This window comes from Mustela putorius, unplaced genomic scaffold, assembly GCF_011764305.1.
Source record: "Mustela putorius furo isolate JIRA1106 unplaced genomic scaffold, ASM1176430v1.1 tig00003834_pilon_pilon_pilon, whole genome shotgun sequence".
Classification (NCBI taxonomy): Eukaryota; Metazoa; Chordata; class Mammalia; order Carnivora; family Mustelidae; genus Mustela; species Mustela putorius.
The window spans coordinates 114,699,598-114,718,852 of NW_025421987.1; the positions used below are offsets into that span (position 1 = coordinate 114,699,598).

The following is a 19,255-nucleotide window of genomic DNA, read 5'->3' on the forward strand; positions in this document are numbered from 1 at the left end:
TGTAGAAAAATTCCTACTTACATTTTTACGTGTACTTAAAGATTTTATTTATTAATTTGACAGAGAGAAATCACAAGTAGATGGAGAGGCAGCCAGAGGGAGAGAGAGAGGGAAGCAGGCTCTCTGCTGAGCAGAGAGCCCGATGCGGGACTCGATCCCACGACTCTGAGATCATGACCTGAGCCGAAGGCAGCGGCTTAACCCACTGAGCCACCCAGACGCCCACATGTACTTCTTTTAAAATCACTCTCTCTTGTTTGTTGGTTCATTCAACTAATCTTTATTGAAGGCCTAAGAATGTGTCAGGTTGTGGCCTAAACAATAAATACATTTTGAAAACCAATGGAGTATATCAATGTTTAGGATTTGTGTAAATTCAAAGAGGCTAGTTTATTTTTAAGTCATTTAAGTACTAAGATTTATAGACAACTTAACCATTTATAAAACATGTTTACATATGGGGTCTTATTTAAGCCTTTCTAATACAAAGAGACAGACGAGAGTGGTATTTTCTCTATTTTTCCAAAGTCAAAGCTAACCTAGGTCTTTTGACTCTGTCTCCAGTGCTCTTTCCACCTCTAAGCGATGCCTCTTATTCTATATAATCATTATAAACCTGCTATCACTGATTCTAGTTCATAAGCTTCAAGACAGATTATACTTTGGGAAAAGGGAAGAGAACTAAAATGTATTGAATCCCTAATATGACCCAGGTGTTTTATGTCCATTATCCAATTTAAATACCGTTCCCTGGTGGGGTTAGGTTGGTGTGATGATCCCTGATTAAAGGTGAAGTGGTGGAGGTTAGTGAATAGTGAAATCCCCATGGGCTTTTCATTGCTTCATATTCACTCAGTTTGCTATGTCAATAGGCAGACTATAAAACTGGGGGAAATGTAGGGCTTATCTTTTATTTTTAAAAAGATTTTATTTATTTATTTGAGAGAGAAGGAGAACACAAGCAGGGGAGAGGCAGAGGGAGAAGGAGAAGCAGGCTAAGCAGAGAGCCTGGCTCCTGGCTCGATCCCAGGACCGGGATCATGACCTGAGCCAAAGGCAGACACCTAACACACTGAGCCACCCAGGCGCCCCAGGCTTGTCTTTTAAAGCTTTGGCTCATTTCTTGACTCAGCCTCTTATGCTTTTTCTCCTTAACAGAAAGGTTGGATGGGGAGGTGGGGGGTAAAGGGCTAGGGCAATTGGGTGATGGGCATTCAGGAGGGCACTTGATGTGATGAGCACTCGGTGTTACATGCAACTGATAAATCACTGAATTCTATCCCTGAAACTAGTAATATACTAAATGTTAACTAAATTGAATTGACAGTTTATTGACAGTTTATTTTCAGTTTGGCCTGTTCATTATCAATGTCAGAACGAGGCTCTGTGTGTGTGTTTTTAAAAGGAGAATTTAAGGGACGCCTGGGTGGCTCAGTGGTTAAAGCCTCTGCCTTCAGCTCAGGTCATGATCCCAGGGCCCTGGGATCAAGCCTTGCATCGGGCTCTCTGCTCAGCAGGGAGCCTGCCTCCTCCTCCCTCTCTCTCTGCCTGCCTCTCTGCCTGCCTCTCTGCCTACTTGTGAAATGTCTGTCAAATAAATAAAAATCTAAAAAAAAAAAAAATTAAAAAATAAATAAAAGAAGAATTTAACATTCCTGCTCACTTATCAACTTTGTAAAGTTAACAGCTATTCTATTATTTTGTGATTCTAAATTAAAATTGACATTCATTTCTAAACTTGCTTCAAAAACTCACCTTTAATCATGAAATACTTTTCCATGGGTTTCCTTAGGACCATGTCAGTTTTATAGTCTGCCTATTTACATAGCTTGGTTTTAAGAGGGCATAGAGTTATCTTTCCAAAACTATGTCATTTGATATGCTTGTAAGCAAAAGTAATGTACTGTGTTTAAATATATATATTTAATCTGCAATCTGGGTTTTTTTCCCATAATCTTGGTATTATTTTTACATTCAGTAACTAGCAACAATTCTAGGAATGAAATATGAAGGTATCGTCCATGACATTAGAACATAATAGGTACAAATTCAATGACTTCTAGGTAATTAACATTGTTTGTAATACATAATTCAGCTGGATTTTTTATTTAAAAAAATTCTACTCACAGCTGAAAGATTTAATTCATTGCCTTTTGCTCTTGGTCCCAATTTCCTCCACAGATTATGATTTTCATGATTAACATTTTCACATCTTCATTTCTACTATGTCGAACATCAAAAGTGATTTAAATGCATATTGCCACATGACCATTCTAAATACTCGTATGTGATATTGGGACTAAACCCAAACAAGGATAACAAATTATTCATATTTTTTCTCTGTGATTAACATTATTTCAATGGAGATTGACTATTTTACTTTCCCCATGGTAATATTGTTTTATAGGGCCAATTAAAATCAATACTGACTTTGGTAAACTTGAGCACGTGGCTTCACATTGGATCTGTAGATATTTAATACATATTCACTGTGCCAACAAAATGAATTAATATATAATGTTGTAGTGAAGAAGAATCACCAAACAGCTGTCAAGCCATAACTTATTCAAGCAATTCAGTTGTCCAGTCAATATACATGAAGACATTTCTTAATCTGATGCCTGGGGATTCATTTGCCTTATACACTTTTATTTCATGGTAATTGTGTTTTTCTACCAATTTCTTCATTGTTGTTTAAAAGAAAGTGACAAAGCACTGATAAATGTGCTCTTCACAATGGTATTAGTCTATCTAATTATAATTAAACCTGTTATTGCTCTAAGTTGGATGGTTTGCTGATGCACCCCATCAGCTTCCCCTTCCCCAAAACCTTCTCCCGCCCCGTGGAAGAGTAACTTGTTAGCAAATACCAGTAATAGAATTCTGAAAAATGGGGATAGTAAGAGACCACAGAAGTCTTTCTCTTCTTTTAGAAATAAGGATACTGAGACCTAGAGTAAATAAGAAACTTTGATCAAAGTCCTAAATCTAGGTTAGGAGAAATCCACAAGACTGGAAAATCAGGGAGGGTAGAGACCAGTGCACACATGCTGGGGCTCAACACGAGTTCCGGTTTGCATGTCAATGCTTCATAAATACTTGCTAAATGAATGAATAAGCAGATTCTTTCTAAAGTGCCAAGGTTGGCAAGATGTTGGTGGTGTTTTTATAGCTGGGGTCACTGTGACTTAAATAGCCATGCTGTGGTCACCCAAGGTATGGAAGTATGTAGACCCTACAGTCATTTCAAACACCAGTTGCTTAAGAGAAAATATAAATGCATTTTGTAGCAAGACATCACATCATGATAACTCTCCTTAGATATACAAATTTCAAAACTGGCTATATTCAAAGCATCCTGGGTATATTTACATCTTACATCGGTACCTGGCTGCGTTTTTGAGCACCAATTTAGATTTCTAACAAAATGTATAAGAAACAAGATTGCCAAGTTTAGCAGTATAGGTGGACAACAATAGATCCAACTTGAATCCTTTAGCACCACGTGGTTGTACAGTCCCTGACCGTCTGTAAGTGCAGATTTTAGTCCTTTTTTCCTTTGGCCAAATAGGCTCATCTTCAAGGTTTGAATTTAATGTTATTTCAGAGATAATACTCAGATGTAATTCAATAATTTTTAAATGCCCCATTTTTATCTGTTACATATTTATGAATATTTCAAGTATTCATGGTTAATTTGGCATGTTTCCTTTTCCTGTGAAATTCAATAAAACGGAATTTTATTGAAGTCTGCTACAATTCAGAGGCTTTCCTTCCAGAAATGCTGGGCACAATAAAAAATAAAAATTTGTAAGTTAAAAAATGAACTGAATGGGGGAAAGGACAATTTGTTCGATACGGTTCCTAAGATATTCTTTCCTTGGTGGTTTCTCTGTGGGTCCATAGTTGGTTGTTGATTCCCTGTTGAGATGGAGCAAAGCAGCCATTAAGAAAATAATAATAAAATTTCAAGCCCAGGCAGGAGGACAAAGCCAAGAAACTCCCAAGTTGTAGCCATGAATCTCATGCCAGTGTCCTCTGTGAACGCAGGTCATACTACTTCCGCGGCGAACCTTGGTTTGTCTGAGGATGGAATGGATTTTCTTTCACGTATCTCACACGGATGCCGAGTGAATTAATGGCTGTGTCTAAAATAAATTCGAGGGACGTCTGGGTGGCTCAGTGGGTTAAAGCCTCTGCCTTCAGCTCAGGTCATGATCTCAGGGACCTGGGATCAGCCCCGCATCGGGCTCTCCGCTCAGTGGGGAGCCTGCTTCCTCCTCTCTCTCTCTGCCTGCCTCTCTGCCTAGTTGTGATCTTTCTCCGTCAAATAAATAAATAAAATCTTTCCAAAAAATGAAATAAAATAAAATATCTGAAGCTGCAATCATCTTTGTTAGCTCTTACATTGATATTCACCTTCCTGCTAGGTTAAATGGATTCAAATGAACCCAAAGACTTTAAAGATTCAAATACATTGTCCGATATGATCTAATCAGCAAACTCAAGGAAGCAAGCTAGTTCCCAGATGGAGGAATCCAGCCTCGGACTGAGAGGCGGCAGCATTTTAGGGCAAATAGCAGGGGTGCTGGGTGAGGTGTGGGCGCGGGTGGCAAAGTGGTAGTGGGTTTCTCTCCTTGCAGTGGCGCAAACCGAGACCTCATAGTTTTTATTTGTTCGCTTTCGTTTTTGATGGGAAAATTGGCCTTTTGCGCTGTCACAGAGTGACAGAAGTATGGTTGTGTTTCACATTTTCATTTGGTAGGTTTCACCGTCCTCGAAGTCCCCTACCTCTCTGTGACCCACCCTGTTCTGAGGCGAGGGAGGGATGGCACCTCCTCCCTCCTCACCCTCTCTTTTGTAAGAGGTGTTGGAGGTAAATGAAAGAACCCGAGTACTAGCAAGCTGATAATGAAGTTATTATTGTGTTAGAATCAAAATTACTAATACACATTTTCATGGTCTTCTACAGCGCCCCCACCCCCAATTGGAGCCATTATTATTTCTCCTGAGTAGTTGAGGCAACTGTGACAAAAATGTCAACTGCTTTGTCTAAAGTCCTTTATCCAATGCCATAAGGAACTGTCTGGAGCCCATCTATCACCGACCATTCCCAACTCTGCTCTCCTAGTTCTTATCCCCCAGACCACCGTTCTCAACCAGGAGCAGTTGTGCCTGCCAGGGGACATATGACAATGTCAGAAGATATTTTCGGTTGTCACTGCTGGGGGTTGGCAATATGAGATGGCGGTAAACATTCTTCTGTGTACAGGAAGCTCCCCCACCAAACAAAGAAATACCAGGCCCCATATCTCAGGGCTGTGGAGATGAAGGTGTCTTTTTCTTTTGCAGTGTCATCTCAGAGAAGGGAAGCCTTTAAGTGAAATGAAGTTTCCAGTCCCAACTTGCTTTTCTTTGGAAGTGACATGTCTCTTTTTTTCACTGTTTCAAGGGAAAGGGGACTTAATTGGAGCAAACCTATCAATTAAGGACCAAGTGATCAAGACCAATGCAGATGTGAAGGCTTTAACCTACTGTGATCTTCAATGTATCATCCTCAAAGGACTCTTTGAAGTGCTAGACCTTTACCCAGAATATGCTCACAAATTCATGGAAGACATTCAACATGATCTCACATACAACCTTCGAGAAGGTCATGAGAGTGATGTAAGTCTTACTTCTAATTAATGCTGAGATCTAAACCATGGGACCTGGAGATTATTTATAACAATAAAAGCCCATGTCATGACTTCCCTTGTGAAAGTCTCTGAATGGATAAGGTATGATTATTCAGCCACTAGTTGAACAACCAAATAATTAGCTAGAAGTCAAGGGTGGAATTTATCAACATTCTAGAAAAGTATTGTTTATAGATGACCTCCCTTAATTCAGTTTCTTTCTTGTTTACCTTCATGTGCTTATAACAAGAGTCAATTTCAGTGACGTATAATATTTAGCTGCAGTTGTGTGTTTTCTCCAGAATTTAAAGATTTCCACATAGAATATATGGCTCAGAGTTTGCTGTGTTTGTAACTATTTACTATTCTGCTTGCTTGTTAGGGAGTTTGCTTAAAAATAATCTTTTTCTTAACCAGTACCCAAAACAGTCTATCTTAAAATGACTAAATATGCATGAAGAGATTCAAGCCAAAGATTGTCATGCTGAAAGTATAATGAGCATTTTATGAAATTATAAATTTGCTGCATGTTTCAGTTTATACAAACAGCTTTCCTAACAAAATAGGTGCCACTCTGCATCCTGGGATTAAGCTGATCGCGAATATGACTTCATTACATGTGTCAGAGACACAAATGATTTAATAGGCATGATTGTTGAAAGGCAAGCCAAAGCATGAATAGTGTTCTGTAACAACAAAAGCCTTGATCGCTGCCTTGAATTTTGTTCCAGATATTTGAAATATTCGATTTGTTTTTTCCCCTGAGACTTCAAGGAACTATTGTTTTGACAAACCTATATTATGTAGGCATTTTGTTAGTCATTAATATTCCTCACTTAGGAAGGGAAAGAATGTAAGTTGTATAGCACTTCATCTTCGTTGAGGATATCAAATGACAGTCAACACATAGATGGTATCCCATTCTGAAGTTCAAGATTAACGAGTTTCGAGTGTGTGCTCTCTATGGATGATAGCAAACAGAAAAGGAGGTATCAGTATTTGTTGGGAATCTGTTTGTGCTAAGCACTCTTCCTAGATAAACATCTCATTTAGTGCTTAAAATGATTTTGTAAGGTATCGACCAATCTGTAGGGAACAGAAAACAAATTGAGAATGGCTAAGTAACTTGTGTGTAGTCACACAGAATTTTAGGTGACTGGGACAGAGTCTAAACACAGACAGCTGTCACTATTAGTTATGTTGTCTCTGCTGAAGACACTTTTCATATCTTCTGATTCAACAGATGGACTTATTTTTTTAAGATTTATTTATTTATTTATTTTAGACAGAGAGAACATGGAGGGGGAGGTGCAGAGGGGGAGAGAGAGAGGGAGCATCTCAAGCAGACTCCTCATTGAGCACACAGTAGGGCTCGATCCCACCACCCTGAGATCATAACTTGAATCAAAATCGAGAATCAGATGCTTAACCGACTGAGCCACCCATGTGCCCCTTGACACATGGACTTTTAAAACTACAGTTGTCTTTTGTACTCTCTAAGACAACCTAATGGGACAACTATTTCTGAAGTGTGGACGTGTGTGAGAGGGTGGAAGGAACCAGAGAGGAAAAGAAGAAATCCAGGACGAGAGAAAGAGCCAACATGCCTTGGCCTAGTAAAGTGGAAGATATGGATCTCAAGCCTTGTCTTCTTTTTATTTGATTCCTTGTTAAGGATCTGTATCTCTGATCAAATCTTTTATCCCCTTTTATCTATTTGCCGGAACATGAATTGGAGTGATTTTTAGACTCCCATACTTGAATTGCCTGTGGGATTATTTTCATTATCTGTTCTTTCTGTTGTGTTGTTTTGTTTTCCTGTGGCCATTTGGTTCCTTCTTTTTAGCAGATGTCATACTTTTGTTTAAATGTAGATGTGTCTTATGAAAATTATTCTATTATTTTCCTCCACTCAGGTAAGTCCTTCTCTTGGCAGACAGATCGAGTTCTGACCAACCAATTTCATCATGCCCAGAGTTCCTCTTAGGTTTTGTTAGGCTGCTCTGTTCAGCTTTGCCCATCATCTGGGGCTATAGCCTCCACCCTTGACGTACTTTTTCTGGAATCTCAGCTGAAAGCCTGAGACGTTTACCAGGGCCTCTCCTGTTTGGTGGGGCTTGAACTTCCCTCCATCTCCTCAGCACCCATTGTGGCTGAAATCTCTGCTTCTCCCAGGTGCTCTCATCTTCCGAGTGTCTTGAAGCGCTTCCCTGTGCATGTGCTCTTGTTAGCAGCTGGCTCATGTGTCCAAGTCCACACGGATGCAGTTACCTGCTCCCTAGGCTTCTACTCTTCAAATCCCAGGGGTTTCAGTATCACCTGAACGTCATCTCAGTCTCCTTTGCCAGGAAGATGACTCCTTTCTGTTGTGCTCTATTCCCTCTAACAATGAAATAGCGAGTTCTCTCCAGAAGATGCCTGGGTAAATGCAGAGCATGCGTTGGTATGCCCCTCTTCTCTCAGGGACCACGGCCCTTCAAGTCTTCCCTGAGCTGACTGCTCCAGTGCTTTCAAACTGTTATTTTATGCATTTTTTCCAGCTTTATTTTTTACTAGAGGGTTAGTTCAATACAAGCTATTTCATTACAGCTGGAACTAGAAGTATTGCTTCTTTTCAGCTACGTTTTTAAGGGCAAATGGGAACTGGAACTTACCCCTGAAACCTTTATTGTTTTGTTTTTTCCTAGTCATTTATCACTCACAACTTCTCTCTCTCAATCTCTCTGTATCTTTATATATATATATATATATATATATATATATATATATATATATATTTTTATACACACACACACACACGCATATATATATACACATACATATACCTTCAAGATGTTGGGATGGTATGCCTCCTAAAGGCTTGATAAATTTGGGCCACCCTTCCTCATAATTCCATACCCTGGGGGAAAAGTCTTCTGGTCTTTATAAGCGTTCTCCAACTTCATGGCACATTTGTATTCTGATGGTGACCTATGGTTATGAATTCTTGCTTTGCAACTCTGCTGTAAGTTCAATGGGATACCCAGCATCTTTCCTTAATTTCCATGTACACACAAACAAAAATATCTAATCACACGGGACTTTTAGTGGGTTGAAGTCTTTGGTGATCAGTGAGTTGTAAAGGAAGGAACATTTGCATAATGGAAATGCAAACAATATAAATGTAAGATAACTATATATCCTTATTCTTAAAAATCAAGTGGCCATTCTGCTGCATCGCTCAGCCCTTTCTTCCTGCTCTCATCACTCTCTTTTTCTTGCTCTCTCTCTATCTCCAATTCCCCATTATTTCTAATATGTATTAGTTTAACCCCCACTCTTTGGCTGCCTTTTGTCTTTCTCATTTTGCCTCTGGATTCACCTGGTACCCCTTGGAACTTACACATTATTAGGTGACGCAGAACATCAGGGTAAAGAGAAGACTGATTGTCAACCCATTGTGAAATAAAGACCAGAAAAGCATTTTAAGAAATAGTCAAAAATTAGGGGCGCCTGGGTGGCTCAGTGGTTAAAGACTCTGCCTTCGGCTTGGGTCATGCTGGGGTCCTGGGATCGAGCCCCGCATCGGGCTCTCTACTCAGCAGGGAGCCTGCTTCCTCCTCTCTCTCTGCCTGCCTCTCTGTCTACTTGTGATCTCTGTCAAATAAATAAAATCTTTAAAAAAAAATAGAGTCCATAGTCTCTCATGATTCACCTCCCCTTCCAATTTACCCCAACTCCCTTCTCCTCTCTAAGACCTCTTTTCCTCCTTGATATTTGTTATGCTCCACAAATAAGTGAAACCATATGATAGTTGACTCTCTCTGCTTGACTTATTTCACTCAGCATAATCTCTTCCAGTCTAGTCCATGTTGCTACAAAAGTTGGGTATTCATCCTTTCTGAGGGGTTTGAAGTGGTGGGGGGGTGGGAGGTTGGGGTACCAGGTGGTGGGTATTGTAGAGGGCACAGATTGCATGGAGCACTGGGTGTGGTTAAAAAAAAATAATGAATACTGTTTTTCTGAAAATAAATAAAATAATTTAATTGAAAAAATAGTCAAAATTTAGAAGGAATATGTATGTAGCCGTGGTAAGATATAACTCCTAGAGCTATGACAAATTATGTAACTTTAGAATGACAGCTCATTTGATTCTTGTCAGAAAATTAACTAAAATATATAATATTCTAGCTTATGGAAAGGCTAGCTAGCATGGTTTGGATCTCATACTAATTATACATCATAGGCACCCTGTGTTTTCTGTCTTTGCCTTATTTATTTATAGCTCCTGGATAACTCCAACAATGGCATGGATTAATTTAGCTATTTCTGTCCATGCAGATTATGAGAAATTTGCTTCACTGCTTCTCATGGTAGACCCTATAAAATTGGCTTTAGCACAAACTTGTTTGTGGTTAGTTATGAAATTTAGTGCCTTAATATAAGAATTTTGAATTTGTGATAAATAAAATAATTGAAGTATCTAAAATATCTGTTTTCAAAAGTTAATAATGCTAATACACTGAAAATCAGTTATCAATATGGCTACATATAAATACGGATGTCCTTCCAACATGGTAGACACTGACTGAGGGGTGGTATCGTGGTTATGAAGAAACAAACAGCAATGGTTGTTGAAAAAGAATGAGAAATTCTAGGAGTGCCTAGGTGGCTCAGTTGTTCCGCATCTGCCTTCGACTCAGGTCATGATCACAGGGTTCTGGGATCTGGTCCCGTATCAAGCACCCTACTCAGCGGGAAGACTGCTTCTCCCTCTGCCGCCCCCCTTTCTTGTGTTCCCTCTCTCACTGTGTCTCTCTCTGCCAAATAAGTAAATAAAATAGTTTTCTTTTTTTTAAAGGAAAGATAAATTCTTACTGAGGGGTTATCAATGATGAAACCTATTCAGTTTTAACCTATTCATTTTCCCTCAATTTCTCATTGTCATGCAATCTGATCAGCTTAAAAAAAATAATAAAGTCTCCCCCTTCAGACTTTGCACCTCTTTAGTAGAGGAAGGGATGTTTCCCCAGTTTCTTGAGGGTCAGTGACCTTTAGGAGAAGGTCTTTGATTGGCCATCTCCAATATAGCACAAGCGGCTACAGGGATGGCCCCCTGGGCAGAGACAAGGGAGCCCTCAAGGACGTTCACATTCAGCGGCTTCTTCCCACTTGGACATATTAGATCATACTGTGGTTATTTAAGGTGCTGACCTATCATAGCTGCTTAAAACTTCCACACTACCTTAACATCCCAGCTCCCCACAATCTACATCTACTCTCTATATAGACAAAGCACCATGCTTAAAGAGCGTAGTTATAAAAATTGAACACTGCAAATTCTCAAGTAACCCTCAAGTGAAACAAATGCAAATATAACCATAATTTATTGCAAAAGTTTCAGAGTGATCATATGCAGTAGTTAGAACATATATAAATAAATATAGTGGAATGCAAATTTTCATAGTAATTGAAGAGTCAACTTGCCATCACCAGCCTGTGTGTGTGTGTGTGTGTGTGTGTGTGTGTGTGCGCATGTAGGTGTGGTGGGTGCTGAAAGAATCTGACCATGACACACGAGAAATGGTATCCTGAGTGGTCCTCCTGCCTCTATTCTTATTCCATTACCACCCTCTCTCCTCAAGGGTCCAGAAGCAACCTATTCAAAACTATAAATTGGATCATGTCATTCCATTACTCAGAATTTTTCAATGGATCCCCATGGACTGTTAAAATCCAGACTTCTGACCATAACTTTGAAGATCCTATGTATTCCAACACCCGCCTGCCTTTCAGATGCATCCGATGACATCTTGAGTCCGGCTCACACTCTAGCAAACTGGCCTGCTTTCCCTTGCTGCAGGGGTGCTCCTCCCACCTCACCTGACCACCTGCTCTGGAGTTTGCCTCTCCAGCATAGCCTCTGGCACATCACCTTGTTGGTCTTTTTCAGAGCTTTTAGCAAGATCTGAAGTTCTTTCAATATGTATATTTGCTTGTTCGTGGCCAATTTTTTCTAGCAGAATGTCTACTTTATGTGGGCTTTGTTTTATTCTAGACTATAGCCTCAGTGCCTAAGTCAGAGCCTAACATAGAATTGACATTTAATATACATTCAATGAGTGAATGAATGAATTTCAAAAAGTTTACTTTGGGAACTGGAACTTACGTGAAATTTTGATAAAATGAATAAAGTCCTGAAGACGGCGGCCACATAGCCTTGAAATGTAATTTAAAATGAAATTTGGGGCACCTGGGTGGCTCCGTGAGTTAAAGCCTCTGCCTTTGGCTCAGGTCATGATCCCGGGGTCCTGGGATCAAGCCCTGCATTGGGCTCTCTGCTCAGCAGGGAGCCTGCTTCCCCCTCTCTCTGCCTGCCTCTCTGCCTCCTTGTAATCTCTCTCACTCTGTCAAATAAATAAATAAAATCTTTAAAAAGTAAAATGAAATTTAAGAGGAGCACCTGGCTGGCTCAGTCGGTAGAACAAACAACTCTTGATATCAGGGTTGCGAGTTCAAGCCCCACGTTGGGCGTATGGTATACTCAAAAAATAAAATAAAATGAAAAGTTAAGAGAATTCAGAATTACATTCCTAAGACGTAACAAAGCCAAAGAAAGTATCGTAGTTAAGATTTAAAAGAACATATTGAAAGAATATCTAAGTTGGAAAGGCTGTTTTTCACTTCCCTCAAATTTCACATGAGAGGTTTTCAAGAGCCATAGGAGAAATTTAAGCTGAATAATACGGGGTGGGGGCGGGGGGAACAACCCTTGCAATATAGCTAATGTAATTCCTCCAGGTAGTCTGGGATAGTAAGCTGTATTAGGATGAAAAAGGACCTGCCTTCAAATCTAAGCACACACATATTTTCTGTAAAATTGGATGAAATGTTATAACACTAATGCCCTCCAGAAAGTAGAGAATCAATACTTTTAACCATGAAATCATGCTGGACTGTTATTCACCTCACATTTATTGCCTAGGGTAGAAAACTACAAACTTCCTGTGTGAAACAAATTTACATGTGGAGAATTCCAGGGTTTAGCAACGCAGCTGACCTGTGTTTATAAAATACTTCATCAGAGCGTAACACATGGGTCTGCTGCACTTCATGGTTAGCCGTGAGGTATAAGGTCTCTAATGTGTGTGGCAGAATCAGCTCAAGTAAATCTCATGGTCTTTAGCATTAGCTTCAGCGGTCTCTGAATGTGAATTCATATTTCTATCTGAGTCTAGACCCCATGTCTTTCATATACTGAGGTGAATCTTTATTTTGTTTGAAGTTTTCAATGGGCAGCCCCTATCTCAAACTCAAATAGCAGTGGAAAAAGCATCTAATTCCCAAGTACTATTGAAATGTGTCCATTGCACCACTTGGCCCTGGACAATTTCTTAAGTAATTAAGCTGTACTATATCCATGAGGTTTGACTCTGCTTCCTCCATAGATAAAAACAAGCCTGAGTAGATCTTCCAGGTGAAGTCTCTGATTTGCCAACATCCTTGCCGCCTATGTGACTATATTACAATTTAATTCAAGATTGTACTGAAAAGAGAGCTATTTCCAAAGGAGGGACTTGGTTTAAATTTAGTCCGCATTTCAGACTGGAATAAGATTAGGCTACTTGGAAGCAATTTTCTTGAAAATGATTTACCGAATGATAATAATGTAAAAAATCGTATCTGGCGGCCCAGATACTTAGCTCTTCAAGAGTAGCCTAGTTGTAGGTGTGCATCTGCAGCCCAGTTTTGTGTAATAAGAGAACATAATTAATTCTGTGCCTTTTTGAGGTAATTGTTCCTTGAAAATTGCATGTTGAAGGACTCTCGTGTCATCTGATCATGTCAGTTTTCCCTGCTATCCTGGGAGCAACAGGTGTTCTGTCAGTTGTGTATTTTAGGATACTCTCTCTATAAGAAATGTCTTATTATCAATTCTTTTACCTACATACAGTTTAATGGTGCTTAAGATGGTGTCAGATATGATAGGAAAAGCTCAGTAAATAACGGCCTAGAAATTCTACTTGTACACAGTATACTTCCTAGGTTCTGAAACTTTTCTTGTACTGGTCTTTCTGTGTGTGCAGAAGTTGTGGCAAACATATTACCTTGAAGGAAAAAGATTGCATTTTAGGTAGGGTCCCCAGAGCCCAGCATGGCGTTCATGTCCATGGCTCTCAGTAAATGAAGATTGCTGTTGAATTTCTGGCACCCAATGAACCTCTCACTGGCTTTGAGTGCAGCAAAAGACCCTCAGTGTCCTCTTTTCTTCTAGCGATTACCCAGCCTTAATGTTTCATTTTCCCCATTACTATCAGTCTGGTCCCCATCTGTTTCCCCCTGAAAGATCTTGGGGTGGAATGGACTCCACTGGACCCATTCCTGTCTAAGAGAATCTTGAGATTCTCTTTCTCCTGCCTCAGAGAGATGAAGGCTCCATAGTCCTAGGAAGAAAAAAGGTTATTTTTAACCTCTCCTCTAACTACAGACTGATTCTTTTTTACATCCTTATTTTAAAACAGAACTAGTATGGGTCATTGGCAAAGGGCCTGAGGATCCTAGTAAGTCTGGGGGCAATGAGGGCATTGACTGTACGCAATAAAAATCCAACTCAAATAGAGCATCAGAGTCAGAAGAGATTTATTGTAAGGATTCCCAGTATCTTAGGGGATTAAATGAAATATACAGACATACACGGGCACACACCTGGGCCTCAGGAATTCTTATAATTGGGTTAGGTTGGATTTTCTCCACATTTCTTATTTTTCCTTGCTTCTCCATTTCTCTCTCCTTCAGTCATCATGCTGTCTTTCTTTCCTGTCCAAATGGCAAGAAATGGTCACAGATAGCAGCTCCTCAGTTCAAGTGGGGAGTAGATGAAGCTCTATGGTTGATTCTAGATTCCTGTAGGACCGAGTGGTTCAGTTCTAGTCAAGTGCTGCTCAGGCTTCATCAATTATTGTGTGTGGGAGTGTTTGTGTGAGGGGGGTCAAGGAGGGAGGGAGACCACACTGTAATAGTATGATGGTTTCCATGGCAACCGACCCACTGAAGAGTTGAGATAAGAAAGATCCGGAAAAGTGGTGGGTGGTCAGAGGTAGTTGTCGGACAAATGAAGCAAAACCAGTGATTGTATGAACTGTGGGGAATCACATCATTGTAGGCTGTGCAATCATATTGCAGCAACATTTCCTTAGAAAACAAATCTTATTTAAACACGTATTAAAAAATAAAAACAAATAAAGTAGAGGACACATAAAAAGCTTTAAACCACCCTGAATGGGCTCTTGTTTCATGGCTGAATTCTGTCCCGTGTAGCCACTTGTCAGTCAAATAGCATGAGACATATCCTGCAAAGAGATCGGCCACATTTGAGGATATCTAGGTATTTCAGCTTATGTTTTCAGGTTGAACAGTGAACATTTAGATTTTTGAGCTCCTTGGTGAAAGCAGGGGCTAGCCGAGTTGAGAAAGTCAGAGGATAAAAGGCCACCTGCCATCCCATAAGTGAGACAAAAATTCTTTCTTTCTCTTCATTTCTGGTTACTTCCATCCTGCAGGGAGCAGCAGATGTTCATTCAGCCTATAACAAAGTGTCCCATTTGCATACACACACACACACACACACACAGACTTGACTTATGCCCATTCCTTCACAATGAAATACTACCTAGACTGCAACCACCAGGAATCATCCACCTGGCCCCACTGTTACCCGGGGTCCTCCATTCCCCACTCCATTTTTGATGGTTGTTTCAGTCACCAGAGAAGCCCAGAGCCTGCCCTCAAGTTCAGCTGTAGATGCGGGTAACAGGGTCCACCCTCTTGACAAGGCTCTATGAAGTGAAGATGATGTTGATGCTGCTAATGGTATAATAGCTCCTGTGAACCAAGCTGTATGCTAAGTACTTTACAAACATTGCCTTCTGTTAACTCTCACCATACTCTTGGAGTCAAGTTGCTCAGTGCATGTCCTAGAAAAGGAGACTAGTTATAGAAGAGAGAGGTAAAAACTGGTCCATTCCTTCCGCAAGGAAGCAAGGGAGGTCAAGAACTGCAACGTCTGTCCCATGCCAACTGAATCCTCAACCCAATGGAAACTTAGTGTGGTACATCCATCAGAGCGAAGTTACACATTTGTCCTCTGTCCCTTAATCCTAGAGCAGTGAATACCAGCCCTATTTTAGGTTAATGGAGCATTCATGGGAAACGTGTTTCCATGGGAATACAAGCTTCACATGTAAGAGAAAATGAACCACAGAACTTTTTGGTAGTTCTTCAAACTGTATACTTTTTATTTGTGCACAGTTCTACATATATTATACTTTCATAAAAAAGTTTTTAAAAAATAAATCATTGAAGAACTCAACCAAATTATCAGTGGAGAACTCCATTGTGTATATATATGTGTGTATATATATATATATATATATATATATATATTCATTCTTTGAGAGCCATAACTATATTTTATTCATCTTTGTAATCATTTTCCTAGTCAAACTGCTAGTACAAATTATGTGCTTGATGCATGCTGACTGGAATGTAATACACACACACACACACACAGAGTTTCCATACCCACAGAATAAAATGTTAGGACTGGAAGTGATCTTAAGTACCCCTTATTAAAACTCAGATTTTCCTTTGATTACAAGTGACTTAAAGGGAGGAGCAAAGAAAATTTACTCATTCACGGAACGAAAAATCCAGTCATTGGTTAGGAATAGAACTTAAATGACTGCTATATCTAAATGAGTTAGAATATTCCCTTTGCACAAAGTAGACTTTTTCTTTGGGATGAAGTCTTCCATCAACCATACCAAGCATGTGTTTCAAATAAGATTCAGTCAAAAAATCAAAATGTTTCTCAACAGATGCTATTTTCTCTTGTAAACTGCATATTTAGTAGTGCGACCGCTGACAAGGAAAGGATGTAAATGTTTATTAGCTATGAATTAGGAGCAAGAGAGTTTGTTTACATCACCTCATTTCATTTAATTCTTAACCCTAGTATTGCTCCTGAATCCTTGCTAACAGATGAAGGAACTCGCTGTCCCAGCAGTTCCTGCCTGAGATTACAGAATTAGTGAAAGAATCGAATAGTATAAAATTGAGTCAAATGTTGGTATTCTGAATCCCAGCCTAGTACATTTGTCCACTAAAGCACTGTGCTACAAATCAGAACATAATTCTCCTAAAACAGTTGGTTTCCTTCAGGCATCCTGACTTACAGCAAAAGCTATACTGAATTTCCAGAATAACATTCACTTTAATCTTCTTAACCTTAATGCTATTACTCGTCATGTCTCATCAAAAACTCACTGAGCCTAAATGTTTCAAGAAAGACATCTCCTTAACAAGAGGATAAGACGGCAGAACTACTGTAGTTTGGTCATCTGACTTGTCCTTTCTCTTAGTAATTGTACTTTCATTTGCTCAAAAATCCATCCATCTATTAATAACCCCGTGGTCACCGACTAGCTCTGGGAAAATGTCTTCAAGTACATGGTTTTCAGTCTTCTATACATGTAATGGTTCTTCAGGCTTCCTTTGTTCCACGTTTGAGAGTAAATCTGTGAAATCACTCCACGATCATTTCAGATGTACAACATAGTATTTCCATTCCTTTCAGACTCAGTTTCATCCTTGTAAGTAGTTGGAGGCCTTCTTATCAATTGAAATAAAATGTTCTCAGCACTTCCTTTATGTGCTTATACATACTGTTATGGAGAAGGATTAAGACTATAGGTGAAAGAGGTGCCTGGGAGACTCAGTCAGTTGAGCATCCAACTCTTGATTTCAGCTCAGGTTATGAATGATCTCAGGGTTGTGAGATGGGGCCCCACATTGGCTCTGTGCTGGGCATGCATCCTCCTTGGGATCCTCTCTCTCCCTCTACCCCTCCCCCTCTACCCCTCTCTTCACTTATCTCTCTCCTCCCACTCTAACAACAACAACAAAAAGAATACTGGTGAAAGAAGCAATATTTTTTAACATTTCTCAATCAATCTGCGAATACTTTACCTCTGTATGTTAGGATTTTTTGAAAACATAATTTTATTCTGTTTTTTCATTCAAGGACTGGATCTCCTGGGTCTTCTTAGAATAATCCTGAATGTGTTACTACTGTATATATTTCACTGTTTGCACTCTGCTAGTCTAATAATATTTCCCCAGTCATCCTTGAACATGGACAATATCTCTTCCATTAGCCCTTTAATCCCAAACCCAAGCTCAACTGATAAAACTTAGAGCCAGTGGGTGGTATAATTAAAACTGCTCTAAATGAGCTAAGTTGGTAGAAATTAAATTAAAATTAAAAACAAATCACAAAGTCCCAGGATAAACGTCTCTCATAGTGCTTTTCCCGTGAAGTTCCTCAAAAGGGTATAGACAGCAGAGACGATGACATATGGTAGAGACAGTATGCTTACACCACAGCACAGACTGTGCTCAGCAGGCAAAGCTGGAGGCCTCCAGTCCATCAGATTGGAGGCACCTTATTTGCTCACCATTTAAACTCAGCAGCCTGGGATGCCAAAGGGGTGGTGGCTTTGACTGAAGGAACAGTAGCCAAGTAGTCAGAAATCAGAAGCAAACAAGATGCCAGGTGGAAGGGGGGAGTGAAGTACCTCAAGATTACGAATTAGCAGGCCAGCACACCATCCAAATGACAAGTCTGCGACGGTGGAGGGATCCGTGGAGATACAGTTCCGTGAAATGAATTGGGATTTAAAGGATTTGGTTTCCGTGTCATTGAGGAAAATGATTAAGGAAAAATTCTTAGATGAACATCTGCAAGATGCTAAGCTTTTAGTGATGTGGTAATCCCACTTATGTGTTCCACCCGGAAGATTAAGTTCTTTAAAAGCGGAACATATGGTCACCGATCTGTGTCACTGCGTTTTGCCAGGATTCATAAACAGTCCCAGGTCTGACTAGGGCTACTACCAAAGCGTATTTGTATTCCAGGTTGTACAGTTTGTGTTTTTTCTTTTCTTGGCCACACCGCTGTCTCGATGGGACAAAATGTCAGAATTATATATGGGGAAAAGACCAAAGAACCAAAACCGGGTTCTGTCAAAAAACAGCAAAGAATACGCAGGATTCGACTCAATACACATAGAAGTTGTATGACTCGGAACAAGCTGCTTTCCTTTTGCGGGCCTCCAGTTCCTCATCTCTGGCCTAAATGGTCACCAAGAAACCATCGGTTGAGTCAAGCTAAACGCTGCAACAAACAGCCCCAAGTCTCGGTAACTAAATACAATAAGTAGAATCAACGATCTGTGCAGTAAAGCTCATTCGTATCGTAGCGTATAGGTGGAGGCTTCTCACCTGACTCAGGAATCCAGCCTCCTCTAGTTGTTGGCCGGCACACCCCCCAGACCTCAGAGTCATCTGGAACTCACAGTCCCTCACCAGGCGCTTTGTATCCAGCCAGCCCACCAATTAAGAGAGGGAGGGTCACGGCGGCCTTTGCATTACTAGGGGCCAGACCCAGAAATGGCACAGGTCTCTTCTGTTTGCATTGCATTGGCCAGAGTGGGTCATGTGGTCCAGTCCTGGTGCACGCAGGCTGGGAAACCTCATCA

General features: G+C 40.1%; 1 protein-coding gene across 1 annotated transcript in view; it reads left to right on the top strand.

The window, feature by feature from the left end:
* The window catches only part of KCNH8 (potassium voltage-gated channel subfamily H member 8), a 253,019-nt gene that overhangs the window by 192,052 nt on the left and 41,712 nt on the right, over positions 1–19,255 (top strand). Inside the window, exon 11 of the mRNA XM_045088951.1 lies at positions 5,453–5,667. Within this exon, the coding sequence (XP_044944886.1) occupies positions 5,453–5,667 (215 nt within the window). The remainder of the gene's footprint in view (positions 1–5,452; positions 5,668–19,255) is intronic.